The sequence below is a fragment of the Strix aluco genome, chromosome 1 (genome assembly GCF_031877795.1).
Source record: "Strix aluco isolate bStrAlu1 chromosome 1, bStrAlu1.hap1, whole genome shotgun sequence".
Classification (NCBI taxonomy): domain Eukaryota; kingdom Metazoa; phylum Chordata; class Aves; order Strigiformes; family Strigidae; genus Strix; species Strix aluco.
The window spans coordinates 132,367,023-132,387,599 of record NC_133931.1 but is presented as its reverse complement, the minus strand read 5'-3'; the positions used below and the strand labels follow the sequence as shown (position 1 = coordinate 132,387,599).

General features: G+C 37.8%; 1 protein-coding gene across 2 annotated transcripts in view; it reads left to right on the top strand.

Annotated features, from left to right (window-relative positions):
• The window catches only part of ICA1 (islet cell autoantigen 1), a 74,279-nt gene extending 55,539 nt beyond the window's left edge, over positions 1–18,740 (top strand). For both annotated transcript variants that reach the window (XM_074836448.1, XM_074836439.1), the window contains 6 exons: positions 239–333; positions 2,332–2,381; positions 6,184–6,225; positions 10,134–10,415; positions 15,944–16,039; positions 17,813–18,740. In XM_074836448.1, the coding sequence (XP_074692549.1) occupies positions 239–333; positions 2,332–2,381; positions 6,184–6,225; positions 10,134–10,415; positions 15,944–16,039; positions 17,813–17,934 (687 nt within the window). In that variant the 3' untranslated portion in view covers positions 17,935–18,740. The remainder of the gene's footprint in view (positions 1–238; positions 334–2,331; positions 2,382–6,183; positions 6,226–10,133; positions 10,416–15,943; positions 16,040–17,812) is intronic.
• Positions 18,741–20,577: the final 1,837 nt, after the last annotated feature.

Here is a 20,577-nt window from a genome sequence, read left to right as displayed (position 1 = left end):
AAGTAGCCAATGGTCACCTTCTTACATAAAGTGTGTTCATGTGACTCAGTTTGAATGAGTATCTTCTAACATTTTTATTTTGCTTGTTTGAGTCAGATACAGTTTCAATACAGTTCAAGACCATTTGTGCTTAATTTATGTGGGTTCTGTAGTCTGGTTTGGCCTTAAATGGCACACTTTTGCTTCCCTGATTCTATTTTGGTTTCTTCTCTTTGTTTATATTATGGTTATGATCTAGAGCTTACAAGATCCTGTGAATAAACTAACAGAAAAAGCAGAAAAGGAGGACCTGCAGATTGAGAGCACCAAATCAGTACAAGATCAGCAGAGTCAGTAAGTCACACAGCCTGTATATTAAGATAATGAGTAATTTTGTCTATAATCTGCTTTCTGGTTGCTAAAGTCACCAAACATTTATAGATGGAAATATAGACACAGCTAGTCTGATCACACTAGCTAATAGTAAGCTTAATACAAGAATTCCTGAAATGTTGTGATGTGTACATGAAAACTAATAAACTTTATGGTGAAATTACAAGCTTTAAAAAGGCCCATTAAACCTTTATGTGTTTTTCATCTTTCCTAGCCTTCTTTTTATTTTTCAGCTTTTGCTTCATTTTTTCTTTAGTAAAAGAAATGGTAAGCAACTACACATGGGGAGAAGTTATATGAGCATTGTATTTCTCCCTTCAGCAGCATCTCCTTTCACCTGGGAATAGGATATGGATTCCTGATTGCTTTGAGCAGCGATTAGTTTTTGTAATGTATACAGCACCAGTTAGTAATCCAATGAAGCAGTAGGTACTTAGTATAAAGTACATCTGAGCGAGCTGATGCTATCGAGGTTTGAGTTACCTGTAGCTCTGAGGTGAGAGAGACTTATGAATGGGCTGCTGCGGGGAGAGGAGAACAGGAGAACGAGATGCGATCCCTCCCCTACGGGACCATCAGGATTCAGTTGCGAGGAGATGCGATGTTGATGTAATCCTGCTGCCACCTGTTGTTTTGACTATCCCTGCTTAAATGAAGCACCCAGCAAAGGATCGGTTGTCAAAAAGCAGAGAACAGCTTGACTGATTAGTGGATTTTGCTCAGCTATTTATAATAATGGATTTTTAAAGAGTTCAGTTTTCCTTTTACTTGTTTAGATTCAGAACCACTGACCAAAACCAGTTTATAAATTGGTCGGATTTGCTGCTATTCAGATTAGAAAGGACTCAGCCAAGTACCATTTGGCAGGTGGTTGTCTCCACAGCACTTCCTTGAATCTGCTGCATCTCATGTGGTAATAATAAAGAATTTCATAAACAATTGTTTTCCTTAATGTTGAATACAAAGTTCTAGAATGAATGCATGATTTATGCAAGATGTGTGCATTGACAGCTACCAGCAAATGCATCAGATGCCATGTCATGGTTGTACCTGTTTTTATTTACAGACTACCTTTTTCCTTGTCTATCATGAAAGTAGGGGAAAAAAATACGTCACCATTTTGCTGCCTAAAACCATAAACAAACATCTAAGATTCTGAAAGAATTACAAGAACAAAGCTTTTAAAATTCACATGAACTTTCCATTCGCAATGAACTTTCATTATACTAGAATCTGGCCTGAATCTAATTTTCCTCTGCTCTGCCACAAACCTATCCTCAAGAGCAGAGGAGGTGGCTCCTCTTGTTCTGTCACTAGAGGATCGTAGGAATGTGCCTGCACAGTCCTCTTCACCACTATATCAGCCTTGTGGCTGCTTCATTCCCTACTGGCTGAATGGCTTTACACAAAGTAATAGCAGTTAGTATATATTCTTCATTGAAGAGATTACCTTTGTTTACGATTTGCAGGTAAACCACTGCGCTTTTTTTCTGTCAAAAGCTTTTTCGTCAACACTGTTGAACTGTTTTTTTAGAAATCTGCTGACATGGGTCAAAACTCACCTGACCGTTGATTTTTAATTAGTTGCTGTTGAGAAGTGCAAAGTGGTTGTTTTTTCGGTTGTTTTTTGCAACAGTTGTACTTCCTTCATGATAGTTGTGAAAGACCAAGTCTGGAAAAGCAGAATACACTGTACTTTTCATTACAGAGATTGAGTTAGATTAAAAGGTTTGATAGTTGGTCTTCAATCTAAGTTTGGTTTTCAATAGACTTCTGCAATGAAACAATAAAAGTTAACAACAGACCACAATATACAGTAAATGCAAGAGTCCATCTAAATTACTGTTTATTTGTTATTGATATCATTCTGTAATGATGTGACCAAAAAGAGAAGAATGTATTATTATTATATAGCCTTACAATTATTTTCTCAATATTTTTCTTATTCTTTCAAATAAGGTTGATTTCATTAGATGAGGAGAGCCATACCAAGGAATCAAACTATTCAGGTATTTTATTTCATGTTATCATAACTTCATGGCTTTTTCATTTTTGTTTATTTCCTATATGTTCAGCTTCACCCAGCAAATCCCTACAAATGCATAAAACTTAAGGCCAGAAAGATCTGTTAAAACTAATCTCTTACATGTTATATCCCACTGCATTTCATTCAGTTACTCTCAGATAGGTCAAATAGCTTGTCTTCCAATGCATAATTCTAACATTGGGCATGTCTTCAAGGAAAGGATCTACAGATTAGTAGGTGTTGAGACAAGGAAAGTATGCTGCTTAGCTTGCTAGTTTGTTCCAGTGTTTAAACATGTACTCTGTTAAAAACTTGATGAATTGAGTGGAACTTCTGCCCAAAAGCTAGGCAAAGTCATATTCAGCCGCTACCAATGATCTGATGAGTCGTTATTACTGAGTGACACAGCCAGGCTCTAATTGGAGGTGCACAGTGAAAGAATGGGAAGCAATGGGCACAAGTGGCAGAGAGGAAAATTCTGATTACATACTGGGAGAAAAAAGCATTTACAGTGAGGGTGGTGAAGTGCTGGAAAAAGTGCCTGGAGGGGCTGTGGAATCTTCATCCCTGGAGAACTTCAAGACCTGACAGGACACATCCCTGTGGAACCTGATCTAACTTTATAGCTGACTCTACTCAGAAAAGGGGCTTGGACAAGATGACCCCCAGAGGTCCTTCCAGCCTAAAAAATGCCATGGCTTATAATAGTCTTTTTCTACTAAACTAATGGAGAATCGTTTTAATGTGTGGTATTTTATCCTTCATGAAGATACTTAAAAGGTTCTGCATTAAAACCAAGACTCCTCTCAAATTTTCATTTCGATGAGCTAACCATTTTGGTGTCTTGAAGACATCTTTTCTACTCCTTTATTTTTGACATTTTTGTTTCCATTCCACTTCACAACATCCCTTTTAAAATGTGAAATATATAACTGGACAAGACATCTCTGGTGTTGGTCTCTCCTTCATGTTTCTAGAAGGTGAAATCACATTCCTGTTTCGGTATCCAAGAACAATATCTCATTTTGCTGCAACATCGAGTTGGAAGCTCGTATTTGAATTTGTTGTTTATCAACACTCAGTTACTTTTGGTCACAGCTTTCCAGGACTTATTCTTCCTTTCTGCAGCATGGCTTAGATTCCTTATTCCTAGAGATATAACTTACAACTTAGTGGTATTAAATTCTCTCTGCCCTGATTACAGAAACTGAATGACTGGCCTGAATGACCACCTCTAATAGTCTGCTAGTTGTTTGCACATTTTTTCAAAAGTGATTTTGTGTTTACTTCCAGATGACTGCTAAAGCCATCGAATAGTAATGGATAGAATACTAAACCTTGCAGATCTAAACTAGAAACACTTCTACTTTGCAATTATTTCTCCTAACAACTGGGTTTTGACATCTGTTAGTTGTCATGTTCCTAATCCATTCAATATGTTCATTACAGGTATTATGCAGCTTTTTAGCTGGAAGGCTGTGCAGTGCAAAGTCAAGTTGTTTCTAAGCAAATATATTTACCAAAGAAAGCTCATAGTTTTTCAAAGAATTAAATCAGTTAGTTTTTTTTAACTAGGTCTGCTTTCCATAAAAACACCTTTTATTATAGGAGCATTTATTATGCTCATATTCTTTTGCTGAATCCTATACTGAATGGGGATTCTGTTAATGTTTTGCCTGGGAATAATGGTGAGCTACCAGCCCATAGTTACCTACAATTACTTGAGTCACCCTGTTAATTACTGTTGTTGTTTGGGTGTTTTTTATAATAATGACACAGTATTAGGACTTTTCCAGTGTTTTCAGATTTCACCCATTTTTCAGTTAATTAGAACAGATATCTCTTTGACAAGATATTTTAATATTCTTGGATACAAAATCTGACTTACATTTTCTTAGCAGATGTTTTGTAGAATCTCAGTTACTTATGGGCTGTAAAATCTTTCACCATCATCCATAATATAAATACCTTGTTCTGTCTCTTTCTCCATCGCCCCTAAAAGGAACTGAAGTATTTTGGAATTCTTCTGCCTGCTCTGCTAAATTTTTCCATCTCCATACCCTAGTGGGTCTGTGCCATTGCTAAGATACTTTTTTTCCTTAAAGAACTCTGTACGTACTAAAGTAATACAGATGTAGTGCTACTAGTGATGCAGCTGTGTTTCTTCTTAGTTTTCCTCATCAACTACTCCAGAACTTCCAAGTTTTTATCATTTGCTCTGCATTTTTTCTTAATATACTACGGGTGTTTTTAAGATCGACTCCATCATGTTTACCACTGAACTAAGGTAGGCTTTCAGCAACAGTTGTACTTTTTTCATTACAGAATTGTGGCCATCCGTTTCCCACCTTTCATGAACTTCTTTTTCTGTTTGGTTTTTTTATTTCCCTCTGCCAGTCAGTTTAGGGTTGGGTTTTTTCCCTTTAGCTTTGTACATTGTCCTTTTATGGAAGCATCATGTATAGTTGTCCATGTGTGTTTATGCTTCTCCTATATAGAGTGTAATCAGATGTGATCATGGTCCTTAAATGACCAGCTGATTCTAGTGCTGGTAGCACCTTTATGTCATCCTAGCAAAGCCTTGTTAAAATAATATGATTCGAACAGCAAGCTGTTCGTTTCATTTTGTCCTGAACACACCTTGAGGTTTCTCTTGAAAGGGTTTGGCATTCAATTTTTGTTCCCCTATAGAGAATTTCATTTCTCCTTTCCAGCCTCAAATTGAGGCTTCCAGCAGATCTGTCTTCCAGTTCTGGCAGTACTGTGACTGACTCCGTCATTTGCCATTAGAGCTACAGACTTAGTTGTCTAGAACCTAGATTTCCTCAACAATTAATGGGGAGTGAAAGGCATGTTCAGCAGGTAACTCATCCCTCCTGTTTTGCTACGTATCTTAAATGACATTAATCACCTGAGGGAGGTGTTTTTCTCGTCACTGATATGCAGAATCTAAATGATTGTTTTGACTCCATGTCTAATCTAAGAAACTTGCTCAGAATTTAAGATAGTGACAGTTGGGGCGTGGTGGTGTTTTTTCACCTCTGATAGCCTGTAACCCTCAGCTATATATTTTCCCTCCTAATGGTCTTAGCTCATTTATTTTCCTGCAGGAGAAGAGGTGCTGTTACTTATATCCTGACCTGGGGTGCTTTGGGGGCAGATTCCTTTTCCCCATTCCCAGAGTTGGTGTCATGAGGAAGAACATATTGTCAAGGAAGGAGATTTAGGGAGTGATGAGGTCCTGGCACTTTTGTGCTCTCTCCTGGCCAGTGTAAGTACAAACTTCTAAAAGAAGTGTCTCTGCTTCTGGAGGACAGCAGAGACCTGTCTGATTCTTGCAGTTGCCTCAGTTGGGTGTACTCAGCCTGGAGATGAGCTAGTGTGACAGGTGGTGATTCAGAGGAAGATACCCCCCACGTTATTATTCAGAAATTTGCCTCACTTGTTAGAAATGCTTATATCTTGGGTGTTTCATCCTTTATGACCAGGTTCATTTCAAACATGAATACCAACAGCCTTACATGTTGATCTTCTAGTGACATTGTTTATAAGCATGGTCTTGTGCCAAGTGCAATTTGACATGTTTATGGATCTTTATTACAGCTGGTGAGGGCAAGGATGTCGTATCCACATTACAAGGAAATTGTAACCACAAGCAGAACTCAGGTGAAGAGACTTAAGAAAACCACCTTTAGATGTATACATAGATTGTCAGTATACTGCAGATCTTCCTTTGTTGCTTTTCTTTTTTCTTTTTTCTTTTTGGTTTTTTTTTTTGCTTTTAGGTGCCATAGATGACTTATTAGACCTGCAACCTGAAGAAAATGGTATGAAACGTTTGTGCATGTTTGTTTCTTCTGCTTTTCAATTACAGGCACCAAGTATAATTTTAATCTTAGATCTTAATTGTTAGCATAATCTGAAAAGTTGAATGAAATTATTCAGCTGCAGTATTTAAACAGTGTTAAAGGAAACTCAACTTCATATATATGCAGAGGCACTATTCCTGATGTTATAATATGAAATAAACCTTACTGGGGATAAAAGGCATTGTAACAGGTGATTCAAGGTTGGGTATACCAGACTGTGTTATATTTGCCCTGCTGAAATAGGTTCCGCTGTAAACCTTATCCCTCCTGTAACATTTCACAAACTTTTCTTTTTGATTCTTTAGTTGTTGTATCACAACTCTTGGCAATACATTAGTAACTGCGAGATTTATATCAGAAATGTTCGTATTTGAAACAAATTATTTGGTCCTCTTAAAACCATATAAGAACTGGTGACTTCTTTCAGCCAGATAGTTAATTAAATCTGCTGTACTCTTCTCATACACACATGAGAAATCAGTTTTTCATTCCAGGCTCTGCTCCTATCCTTACACTTTTGTTAGATCCATGGCAGCTCAAGAGGATGTGCTGGTTTTTTCCAAAGGATGCTGTTTTACCATGTAACATATGAAAGATCTGGCTAAAAGCTTTATTTTGAGTTTTTATATGCAGTAAGATTATTGCCTATAATTTCTCATTTGTTTTTCACTCATATATCTCAGAAGAATGAGTAAAAAAAACCTTCCAATGACAACAAAAACAACTGTGGCAACTCAAAAAGCAAGTAAAGCAGCAAAGAAAAAAATCCCTTTGTGCAGTTTAGTCAGTCAGACTGAGAGTGTAATTTGGGGTATTTAAGGCACTGCCTTCGTGGTAGGTAAGGAAGAGACCATTTGCAAACACCTCGACTTTTGATTTGCCACGGACAGTCTCTTGCACTGTGGGGAAGTTACCCATGTGGGGAATGGCCCATGAAGACAGAAACAGGTCAAGTTTCTCAGCTGTCTGTGCAGAAGCAGCCCTAATCTGTGGATAGATAAGGTAGTGATGACTCCTTTTCTGTGGTTAATAAAAAAGGTCAGTGCATGTCTGACAGTGGCCTTTTTTCTTCTGGTTTTCCCCTTAACTCGCTTCCATTCCTTGTTGGACCTTCTTAGTGGAGATACAGATAATGCATGTAAGTTTAGCTATGTTAGTTAGAAGGCTTTTTTTTTCTTTAGTCAGTTAAATCAATACAAAAACAGTTGTGGGGCAGCTACATCAGATGGGGATGGTTATGTTAATGTTACAATATCAGCCATTTACCCTAATTTTACACACCAGCTAGCTTTAGGCTAATGAATATTGTATTATTTTAAGTGGAGCAGTATAGTTAGAGGTACACGTTCATGTGTATTTCAGAAAGAAGTCTTTATCCTGTGTTTCTGGTCATTTATCATTGTGAATATTTTTAGTTTCTCTTCCCATTTATTTTTTTTTTTTAAATACCAGCAAAATGAGGCATGTTTGCAAAGGAATATGAGCATTGCTAGAGGCTTGTTGAAACAGCTACAAAAAAGGATAGAGTGATATTGGTTTTTTCAGTGGTTTATTGGAAGTTTCGAGGTTTTTTTCATGGACTTTCATAAGGTATGGGGCAGCATGTGCAAAAAAAAAAGGATTTTGACTGTAAAAATGAGCAGTGAAAACAGAAATAGGAAAAGAACCGATAGAAGATTTAAGAATTAGGTGAGAAAGTTCATATCATTCTCATAATCAGACAGAGATACCGCATGAGTAATATCTCGATAAGCAAGACTGGTTTCAACATAACCTTTATTACAAACAAGAGTAGAACTTAACTGCTGCTTACTCAAGGTAGCCTGAGCATAAGCACCACCTTATCCTCCCCTGCCCCGGCTGCATTGCTCCCACAGGAAGATCAGAAAGACTGCTGAGACAAGAAACGTGTCAGTCCTCTGATTTCTCGTGGTCGTACACATTACAGCAAGACCTAACTGCTTTTCAGATGTAAAGCTATCTGATGTACTTTTTCCCCCAGTAAAAATGAGATTACTGCAGTGGGATCCCCAGATGAAGCAGAGCTTTGCTCTGAGCTGTGCTTCTGCAAAGCTTTTGTTCCGTTATAGGTCATTTGTGGTTAGGTACAGTGTTGGTGGTATGCCTTAGCAGATCTCTTACTAATGATGCTCCTTTTGCATCTCCCCCTGCAAGCCTTCCAAGTTTATGAAGGGGCTTCCTGAAAGCAGCTCTGAGATGGTGATGCCCTGTAGAGATCAGAGTTCTTAAGTGCCTTTGAAATAGCAGGTGTGTTTCCCCTACAGAAGGATTTACCTCTCTGCCTCACCTGCTGAATAGCTTGGGGGAATTGTAGGTGCTTGGACAACATTAACATTCTTTGCTGTTTATCTGAAGATGGGAAAGCAGCCTGGAAATTCATGAGAACAAATTGTTTTCTATGGTATTTTAGTTATAGTCTAGTGAGAACATCAGGAGAATTGACGTGTTTGTAATGTTTCTATTTCTAATTTTTGGGCCCTGTCAGGGAGTACAGAGGTATATAAAAATGTGACTTAGAAAGGAGCTGAATCTCAGAGCTGACTTCAGTCATGAATAAAATCTTTATATTATGTGTTGGTTTATTTGTTTCTTAGTATGTAGGTGTGTCTGCTGACTCATCAGCCCATTTTAAAACACAGTTTTGCACTTTATTCTCCTCTGACTCGACTTCAGCCATTTCATTATAAATTATTACAGCTGTTAAAAGGGAACTTTCCTGAGAAGGCTGTTGCATTAAAATAAAACAGCCTGTTGCAACTACTTTGCTACTATCAATCTTTTATCCCAACCCAAAAGGGTTAAAAACATCTTTGCAAGTTGTATGCAACTTGAAGAGCTCAGCGGATCTATCCAAACTTTGGAAAACTGAAGTTGCTTTTGTGCCTTGCCAGAAGTTTGAAACAAGCATAACTAAGATAAACTGATCTTGGTTTCAGTAATACAACGTTATCAACATTGTTAACCACCATTTTTGTCCTATGCATGCTCCCACAGTGGAGCTCTAAATGTTTCCAAGTGAAATAACACTTAGGGTTCCATGATAGTTCTTTCACTTTCCAAATATTTTGTAAGCTAGAGAAAAGAATTACAATGCTGGTTACAAGTTTCATGTATTTTATATAACTGTTTAACATTTCTAAAATAGGTAATAATTGTTTTTAAGGAGTAATGACTCAAGTGATCTGAGAGCTTCTTCAGCTTCTGGTGCAGTTCTGGTGCTAGAAAGCCTAGCAAGGGGAATCAGAAGGAAAGTGGCCCCAGTCATTTCTCAGCAGCCTAAGAGAAGGAAAAAAAAGTTACTACAACATTGAGCAGTGTAGAAATATCACTCTCTGTAGAGTAACCTATTCTCATGGGGAAATACCCCAATAATTCAAGCATTGGTCAGAAGGCCATAAAGGTCATCTTAAGCATGTTCTCACAAAATTTTTGAATAATCCCCAACTCTTACTTATTTTCAGTTTATATCACTGATTTTTTTTGACAGTGTTATGTAATGCTTCAAAAAGTAACATAAAAGTAGTCTTCTCCAATGTTTTAAATATTAGACTATGTAATGATTTTGGTGTGGCATTTAATAGATTTTTAAGCATACTTGTAGTATTGTTTTTAACGAGAAATTAGTCTTAACAGCAGTGAGGTTATCTAAGATAATCAAGGAACTATTTGTTGCATAAGGTACAAGTCCAGATGTCCAAGAGAATTTGGGTCTAAAAGAGAAAACAACAAATATTCATGCAAAAATATTCCATTCACTTAACATACAAAACCTAGATTGAATATTTTTATAAGGCTCCTTCTTTTCTTTCTTTGTCTAAAAAATTATTTCTCTTGTTCTGAGACAGCTTCAAAGGATCAGTTTGTGAGGTCCTTGGAGTCAGAACCTGGTGATAAGGATGACATGGTATTACTGAATGAGATCCTCAACGCTTCCTCCCTGGACGAGGGGGAATTCAGCAAAGAGTGGACAGCTGTTTTTGGACAGGTTGCACTTGCTGATCACACCATGAACTCTTCAGCTGGCGATGTGGAGAACACTTCGTCATCTGTGGCACCAACACCATCAGGCTACTTGCCCTCACAGCTGTTAGACCAAAACATGAATGACTTGCAGTCGTCTTTACATGGTGAGAGCTCATCTCGTTCTGTTAGCATTTTGGTTTTAGGTTTCAGAGTATGGTTTTCTGCTATGTGAAGTGTGGTGACAGCTTATGTTGTGCCATTGCTGCAGAAACCCTGAAGTTAAAGCAGAGTGTGGCCTGGAGAAAAACATATGAGTAGCATATTTGTTTTTCTAGCCCTGCTCATACACTGTTTGTGAATGAAGTACCCTAAAACCTAAAGTCAAAATTACTGTCTTGAATGTTTTCATTGAGCTTCCTAAAATATTCTGTAGGCCTTTGAGATTTTTTTTTTTCCTGTAATAGAAAATCTGTTTGAGTGGGTTTTACTGTTTAAATCACAACTGCTGTCTCTGTTAAGGGGCCAAAGAACCAAAACTTATTACTGTATTTTGTCTGGGAATACTATTTTTAAACAACTTAGTCAAAATCAATTGCATTCATTAATTTTCTATTTTTTTCAAAGTATCCCATACTGTTGCATGTAGGAATATGGGTAAGGTAAAATGGTTTTTCTCATCCTAGCAACCATACAGGTGGATTCCTCTTGTAGGCTGGTTATCTACTGATGCAACTGTTTCTCTCCCCTTTCTTCTGTGCAGTTTATTTTTGGGGGTTTTCCAAGCTGCTGCTGGGGGGAGAGGAGAGGAAAGAGGGCAGCTAGGGCAGAACTTCCCTGCTGCTGCTTTGGCCTTGAGGAGGGGAGAGAGGAAAGCAGGCTGGCGATAACCAGCCAACAGCAACTACCTTCATCCTCCTCACAGCCCGACTATACTTCTCCTGGGGCTTTACAAGCTGGAGGAGGACCTTGCCTTTCTGGGCTCTGTCCCAAGTCATTTAAATCTCATCTGGGGAAAAGTGATGTAGAAAAGACTAGAAGACTGATTCCATCCTGAAGACTGCTTCTTGGAAATCATTCAACTGGTACAATCATACATTATGTAAAATAACCTGTGGTGTTTTAGCAAGAATAAGAAAGTCAAATTTACCTTATAATTAATACAGTTACTACCACCACCCCTAAAGCAGGACATCTGGGCTGACTGACTTCAATGCTTAGATGGAAACATTTGCAATGATGCAGTTTTAGATGTATTTTTATGATGAGGTATGTACATATTTGAGTGTGATTGATAGAATGAAGAGGGACTGGAATAGTGTAGGATCTGACCTCATAAAATATGAGCTAAAAAAATCATGAGGTTTAGTCATTGCATTGTCAAACAGTTTGTGAGCAGAAGTGGATATGGTACCTATTGAGAGAGATATTGAGGTGCTGGAGCGAGTGCAGAGGAGGGCTACGAAGCTGGTGAAGGGCCTGGAGAAAAAATCCTATGAGGAGCGACTGAAGGAGCTGGGACTGTTCAGTTTGAGGAAGAGAAGGCTGAGGGGAGACCTCATCACTCTCTACACCTACCTGAAATGACATTGTAGAGAGGTTGGTGCTGGTCTCTTCTCACAGGTGATTAGTGACAGAACAAGGGGGAACAGCTTTAAACTCCAACAGGGGAGGTTCAGACTGGACATTAGGAAAAAATTTTCACAGAAAGAGTGGTCAGACAGTGGAATAGGCTGCCCAGGGAGGTGGTGGAGTCACCATCCCTGGATGTGTTTAAGGGTCGTTTAGATGAGATGCTGGGGGATATGGTGTAGGGGAGAACTTTGTAGAGTAGGGCTGATGGTTGGACTCGATGATCCCAAGGGTCTTTTCCAACCTGAATGATTCTGTGATTCTGAGATTCTATTGAAAGGGGAAAAAGGAACAATGAAAAACACCTTCTTTGATACAGAGACATAAACAGATTTTAAGCAAATTATTGAAAATAGTTACAGAAGTATTATGGGATTGATTTTTTTCAGAGTTTTTACATGTTTTTAAATGTAAACATGTTCTTGAAGAGTATTTTTGGGTGTAAATGGCAGACAGGGCTGGATATCCTCTCTGAGGCTGTTGTTATCGCTTTCATTTGCACAAGACATTGACATTGGCTGCACTGTTACCACTCCAAAATCAGAACTCAGGTATGTTGCATTCAAGGAGCACTAGAAATGGAAAGTCCATTCCAGTGAACGTGGTATCCCAAAATGTTTTTGAATAAGAAAAAGAAAAAATCTGTGTTGGAAGAATAAAATATGTTGATGTTTTCAAATGGATTTCCAAGGTTTTGGCAGAAGATCATGGTAACTGAAAAGTCAGGGCTAATCAGCTCAATAATCGGCATGTTCCCAGCTGATTCTAGCTGTCAGGTAAAATGCACTATTTAAACTAACCTTCATAGGCTCTTTTTCTTTAAGTTTTTTGTTTCTTATTTTTTAACAGAAGGTGAAACTCTGTCCATTTTATCTCTTGTGAACTCTCAGCTTTAATCTTAAGCTGCATTTCATTTCACTTCACTGCACTTCTTTCATAATTTGACCTTATCAATAAAGTTGGGAACAGAGACTTTTATTTTTTTAAACAAAATACTAACTGCAATATAAACATATCTAAACATACAAGTTGGAAATGTTAGAATATATGAATTATGGATATTTTTATTGAGGACTTGTGATACCTCTCCTACACTTTTTTTTTCCCCCTAATTGGTAGGACTGCTTAATAATTATTCAGTGTGAGGTGCTACACTGGAGCCTCGATGTTGCATACTTCCTGTGTGAATTTGGCCTTAAGACCATAAAGATTCTTAAAACTCACATGCTTAACTTTAAGCACATTAACTTTTCTATTAACTTCAGTGGGATTACTTACTTATTTTACGTTAAGCACACTCATAAATCTTTGGGGCTTTGTTTTCTCTCTGCCTCAGATCTTAATCTGTAAAACAGGCACAATGCTATGCAGGTTATAAACTGTTACGGTCAGGAATTCCCAGCTTGGAGTTTTCTCTGGCTGTATTTATAGGCAGGATCTAGCACAATGGGACTTTGAATTGCTATGGGACTACCAGGTGCTGGTTTAAAATACATATAAATGTGTGTGTGTGTGTGTGTATATATATATATGTGTGTATTAGAAACAAAGCGTGCTCCCAACAAATTTTTTAGATTCTCTTCCAGACACAGCTTTGTAGTTTGGTTGCCTTTCCACTTTTTCAGAGAGAGCATTGGCTTTCTCTTTCATGATGTTTATGGCCTCGTTTACTAGGGCTCCTCTTTATCTTCCTTACGTGTGCATATATTCTAGTTGGTAAGAAAATGTGCAGCTCACCATTTCCATTGCTAAATTCAAGTGTGGTAATGTTTGTGACGATGCTAGCTGAAAAGTAAGCTGTTTAGTTTCCTTGCTGTCTCGGCAATAATCTTTTGTCTAGTCACGTAACAAAGCCATCCTGTGAACAGGCAAACCAGAACAGGCTTAGGGCCAACAACTGCTTTCAGATTGATAGGCTGCAGTTTGTTTTTGAAAGGCAAAGTTGTTCTCTGTAGCTCACTGTGAGTGGACACTAAAAACATAATGAATTAAAGTATTAATAAAAATTCTGTATCTTTCCCAATACCTTCATAGATGGGTAGGTTCATTATGAAAGCATCATACATTTTCTGGATCGTTTTTGTTGCTGCTGTTAGGTTCTTTTTGTTTCCGAAGTGGTAATTGAGCTACGTGCATTTCAGTGAATGGAGAATCAGAGCACACCATCTATCGCAGACATGCTACTTACCACACCTTAGTCCAGAGACTGAAAAGGAGGGCTCCAAAGGAGTTAACTGGTCTGCGGTGTTTCACTCTGGTCTGACAGTCACATCAGTGTAAACTAACATCAGTGAGGTCTCGGGGATCCAACTCCCGATCTCACTGAAGTCACTGGGACTTTCACACAAAGTTTCTGGGCAGCACTCCCATTCATTTCTATGAAATTAGGATTTGGCCCTATTCACTTAAGCCTCTCAATTTATCTGTTGCCATCCATTGACACATTAAAGCACTTTCTCGCAATACATCTCCAAACAAACGAAAGCATTACAGTTTTCTATAGTTGTGAGTGATGTCCTCTGCCAGTCTCCTCTTTTGTAACACAAGCAGAGAAATGCCTGGAAAAGTATGTCATTCTGAAGTGTTAATGCCATGGTTTTTATTATTTATTATTCAATTTTGCTTATTTGAAAGATTAAACTCTAAAATCTCATTTCCAGGGGGCACAGTCTAGCTCATAAGCCTTTGACTAGAACGAATATATGTGAGCACTCTGCATCCAGATTTTAAAGAAGTTTTTGGTTTGTTTTCTTAGAGATACGGCGGATGTTTGTGGCTTTAAATTTCCTTCCTAATTTTATAGAAATGCTCTTGTTGCCTCTTTTTAATAACACAGCTTGGGCTTCAGACCTTTTATAGTCAACAAGATGAGAGAGTGATGACAGTAATTTTATTAGAGAGAAGAAGGGTTTATGTAACTTTTAAGTGGCTGTTACAGTAACTGTCAGGACCCTGGGTACCAATATCTGACAGGGGTCTCAGAAGAGGAGAAAGTAAGGGGAGGAAGGACAAAAAGAGTAGAAAAAAGAGACTGAATAAGGAAATGCTAACTGTGCACAGATGACTATCCTGTTCGTGATGCTGCAGAGTTAGTGATACGAGATCTCTGAGATGGATGGATAATTGATCAGGCCACACTTAAAGGAGATGTTATTGAACTTAGAAATATGACCACCAGTCCTCTAAAAGTGATAAAGCATAAGAATTTAAATATCTTAAGCCAGGGACAAAAATGCTCATTTTTTTCCTAATACGTTTCTGTGGTACACCACCCCTAGTTCATTTGGCCAGCCTAGCTCATCTGGCCTCATTAACTGTATTTATCATTGCTCTTTTGTGGTTATGGAATATGCATGTAAGAACAAAAAATTGTAAATACCCAGTTTCACTTTTTCCTGTGTAGTTACTCTCTCCCTGTTGAGAAGATCCTTTCAAATGAAGAACAAAAGAATACTCCATTAAAACCTAGTTTTAAGATAACTTGAAGTAGTGCATCTTGAATTTAATTCTTCAAAGTGTTTTGCAAGAAATTTTTTTTTTCAGAATTAATCATTTCAAAATTACCTAAAAAATCTAGGGTCTCTAAATATGTTTTTTTCTGCAACAGCTAATGCAATTAAAGTCTTTGGAACTGTATAATAAAGAAAGGTGGAAAAAATGTTTAATATGTGGGATATTTTCACCCAAATGTAAGTGATGTTCTTCTCCCTACAGCTATGCTTGACTTGATTACTGTACTGGCCTTTCTGTGAACAAGTATTAAATATGATTGGATAAAAGAAACAAGAAAAAAATCTTTTTTAGCCAGGTTAAAGATTTGAAAAGAGTACAGTTGCCTGAATCTGGAGATGATGAAATTGATCCACAGATTTTCTTTCTTAAGGGTGTTGCTTGTCTGCAGCATCTGATGCTTATTTCTTGTGTATGAGGAAAGATACGAATGGCTGTAACCATAATATTCTGCTCCATCCTCTGATGTGTGCATTGTGCTGCCAGACAATGGGATGTCTAGAGTTAACAAAGTAATTCTTCATGCTAATGCTGCCGTATTATTGAATTTTAGGATGGGCAGCTAACAGTGTGAGCCCACCATCTATACCACAGCCAGCACAGAAACCAAACAGCCTGAATGTGAATGCTAACAAGACGCCCATGAAAGGTGATACAATCATGTATTTTTTCAGTTACTTTGCTTTTCCTTTTTAGCTGTGACTCTTGTATCTTTTCAGTTTCCTCAGTTACTCTATTGTAATACCTATTTTTGTAGTAGTTACATGTCAAGAATCTTGTGCTCACTAATGAATTACTCTGTTTCAGTGTTGATTATGTGTATGATATGTGTGTGTATCTATTTTTTTTTTTTTTGGTAGGCTTCAGTGCTAGTAGTATGTCAAGAGTAATTTACTATATAATGAGGGAGCTGAAACTACAGTTTCTTCTACTACTTTAATTTTGATTCATGCAGAATAGCATCTGCATGCACTTTGTCTAAGCTAAACAGTGTTTTGAAGCTCTAGGGAGGACATTGTGGCTAAAATACAGGCTACTGATAAGGCAGAAGAGGCCTAATTTTGTTGATAACATGCATTGTATCAGTAATCATCTGTTTGAAACTTAATTCACTTCTTGCAACTGAGCCAGGACTGCATAGTCCTGCCATCTTCTGAGACAAAGCCCTGCTGATTTTGAGTATGGTTTTCTGGATAAGTGAACCAGAAGTATGTTGAATCCTTATTTTCAGTTTGTAGCCTGCTCTGTGCATTCACGTTCAATCAGAAACTACATCAATGATGTTCAGTGCAGAAGGAAGGAACGACTTGTATTCCTACCCCTGATTCCCAGGATTAAAAGACTGACATTTTTCAGCTCAGCAGAGAAAAAGAGGGTTAGGGTGTTTTGGAAATGACTGTGATACCACAGCCACAGTACCTTCACCAGAAAAAGGAACAGCCTTTAGGTACGCTGAAATCTGTGTTTATGAAAGTGGCAGATACTCCAGCCTTGCACACACCAAGGTGAAAGTCATGCCAGGCAGAGCCTGTTTTGCCCGTAAATTCTTTGTGCTTTCATGCTTTCATGCGACATTATCTCTCTCAGTGGAAGAGCACATCTTATTTCACTATCAATATAATACATGTTAAGCATAGGATCACAAAAAACAAAGCAAGTGGCGATGCACCTTCTTTATAGCAGCCAAAGTTGTCACCACTTTAACCTGAACATCTGCCCTGTTGGAATAAGAGAAGGTAGGAGACCTCTGTGAAACCTGTATGTCAGTATAGACACATAGATGCAGTAGTCCAGCTGTTGTTGGAACATATTCCTGGTTCACATTTTCTTATATCCATCAAAAAATACACCCTAATAGTAGAAGCTGTACTTGGGGCTGGCTATCAAACATACCCCTGCTCTCTCCAGCCACTACCTTCCCATTAAAACTTCATTCCAGATGAGTAATGACCTCGTCTGGTCGTATACGGGGAGGGGGACAGAACAGTCACATGAACGGGATTTAGGCGAAGGAATTTAGTCCTGTAAGGGAGGTTGAAAGTAAAATTTGCCTTCACTCTCCTTTTACTTTTTTGCAGACATGCAGGTGCACACACAGATAAAATACCTTTCATGAAACAAAGCTAGACAGAGCGAGATTGTTTCTATTTTTAATTAAAGTGTTCCTGTACTTATCACGGCAGTAGCCATATAAATTGCACAGGCATACAGATGTAAAGCATTCATTCTTACTAAAGTTCCATATTCTGTTAAGGGTAGTGTTTTAAAATGCCATCACTCATTCTGATTTTCTTGTCAGTGGTGCCCTTAGTATAAATTAAACAATAGCATAGCATTTGCTTGACCTCTGTCAAACATTCAGTCAGTTTTGTTTTAAAATAGCTGACAAGTCTGTACTTTTTTTTTTTTTTTTTTTCCCCAGAACCTACAAAGAATCCTAAAGACTTGACTGCCTGGTTCAGTCTCTTTGCTGACCTTGACCCGTTATCCAATCCTGATGCTGTTGGGAAAACTGATAAAGAACATGAATTGCTTAATGCATGAGTCATCTGCCTATGGTAACTTACATTCTTCCATTCATCAACACTATTTTGGGGTTTAAAAAAACTAAATGAAAATTAGTATGCTGTTGTGAAACTATAAAGTATGTGCCATGATAATAAAACTAAAGGGAATGAGTCCCCTTTTATATAGGTACAGTTATTTGCTCTTGTTTTGTATAAGAGTTCGCATTTATTTTCTACGTGGATTTACAAAAATAAGGTTAAGAATTAGGGCAGAATTCTTGCCAAATTAGATTATCTGCTGAAACACTGTCTTTGCCTGAGGTGATGCGGAGCTAACACTGGAGTGAAATACAAATTGCAAACCTATTTTTTTATAATGTTTCTTGAGTAAATAAAAAAAAATCATGTAACTGAGGAGGCTGCATGAGTCAAATATCTATCATGTATATAATATATATATTACTGCTATGTTAAGCTGTTGACTAAATTTGTTTTGTTAGTACTCACAGTGAAAAATCTGTGCTGGGGCTAATTATTGAAAAAATACGTTTGGGTCTGTGCAGCCATGGAAATTGTGCCCTTTCTGATTTAACTTATTAGACAAACTGCACTACATAAACAGAAGTCGTGCCCCGCAGGCTTCTTTTCTGAGGTTTTTCTCCATTGTACCAACAGAATTTGCACCTGTTTGCAGAAGTTTCTTGCAACTCATGCTTTACCATGCCTTCAAAACATTCATGTTTCTGTTTGGAATATTTTTCATCCAATTTATTTCTGAAGCATGTGTTATTTTGAGCTTGTTGTGACATTAACTCTTTAATAAAATGATTTTGACAAAAAAAAGACCTTTTATTCCCACTAGAATGCTGGTGTGCTGTTGACTTGGTACATAACAAGCATCTGAAGATAAAGCATATGATCAGTTTTTAGACCATACCTAATGCTTCATATCATTACCTCACATTGTTTCTGAATAGTCGTCCAGTAGGACAGTAAGAACATTTGAACTCACTGTGTCCCTTTGCTTCCTTGCTTTCCCTTTACAGCAAGGATGGTAAAAAGGATGTGTCAGCAGCCACTTAAGATCAGAAGTTCTGCATATTTGCTCTATGTACTGTGTAAGACCTGCTTTGCCATTTATTGTATTTGACCTCTTTAATTCAGTTAATTTTCCTTTTATGTTAGTGAAGTTTTTCACTACCAGTTAACTGTACACTCAGTTAATCCTTGCCTCATGTTCTATTAGATAACTAAGCAGCTGTGTTGGAAACCTGAAAATAACTATATAAATATAGAAGTTAACCAAGTGGACCTGCTGCTTCTTGAATGCAGCAGAGCATCATTTGATGACTGCACTGAGCAGCATTAATTTGATACCTCCTAGCTGAAAAGCCATGTGCTATCAGGGGGGAGGGTTGGACTGACTGGAGTTCATCTGACTGAACCCTCAGCAAGTTTTAAATACCTCTGTCCAAAACTCTAGTGTTCAAAATCCCACCCCATAGCCTGGAAGTCTCAAGGTACTTCAGTTTTTGCCAGAGAAGTTCTTCGGATGTTTAGCAGTGTATTTTCACGTAAAATAGGAAAGGACAGTCTAGTTTTCTCTTTGCACAGTACCCAGCCCACCCAGGTCCCCAGCACTTAATCACCGGCTGGTGATTAAGACATGGAAGCTGATGTAGATGCCTATCTGTTTCTAAAGATAAAACTTGATTCCATCCACATTATTTCCTGCTCTTTGGTACTGGCAGCTCCTTGCTCAATAAGCTGTCTTTTCTGAGATGTATAACTTTCTTGAGCATTAGGGAGGAGCCTGAACTCCTGATTTTGGCAGTGAATAAGGCATCTACAAAGTGGATTAACTGGGAAATACCTAAGATTTATGCTGGGGTGCACTTACATTTATGAGTGCTAGTCTGTACTCATAACACAGGATGTTTGCCCAAAATCCTCTTCATCTCAAACTGTAATTATCTGCAATGCCAAAAATGTTAGGAGCTCAAGGGATAGACAGGCTGCTTTTCAGCCCAACTTGGTTACCACTGAAATCATTAAACAGATTCTTGCAACTTTAAGCAAGTCTGTGGTTGCTAAACTTGCTCTGGATTATGTTTGTCTTGATAGTTGCTAAAACACTTGTGGACAATTCACTCTAGCATTTTTAGTAGCTAAAGCAGTTAGTTAGGATAAAGAGGAGGCCATAGTAACTTCAAAACCAGCTAATTAACTGTTCTTTAAGATTCAGAAAAATGTTTGTGTTTTAGGTCACAGATTGTAGGCTTTTAGTATTTTTTAAAAAAAAAAAAAAAAAGGTCTCCTGTCTTGATTGACACAATTAAGGGCATTGCACAAGTTCAGCTAAAGATGTTCTGCATCCTCATCATGTTTTTAGGTAGAGAACCACCAGCTGAATGATCATCCCTTTTACACAAGAGAAATCACAGCTGCGCGTTTTTTTCCCCTCTCTCTCCCAACTGCACTATCGATTAGCTCATATTACGCATTAATTTCTTGTAATATGTGATTTTTTAAATTAACGTTAGCTTTGAGTTCTTAGTCTTTTAGCCTATGCAATTTTTTCACACTTTCAAATGAAAAAATCAAACCAGAAGTATTTAAAATATTACTAATTTTGCCTAAAGAAAAGCAACTGAAATCCCTATGTACAATGCATTATTAT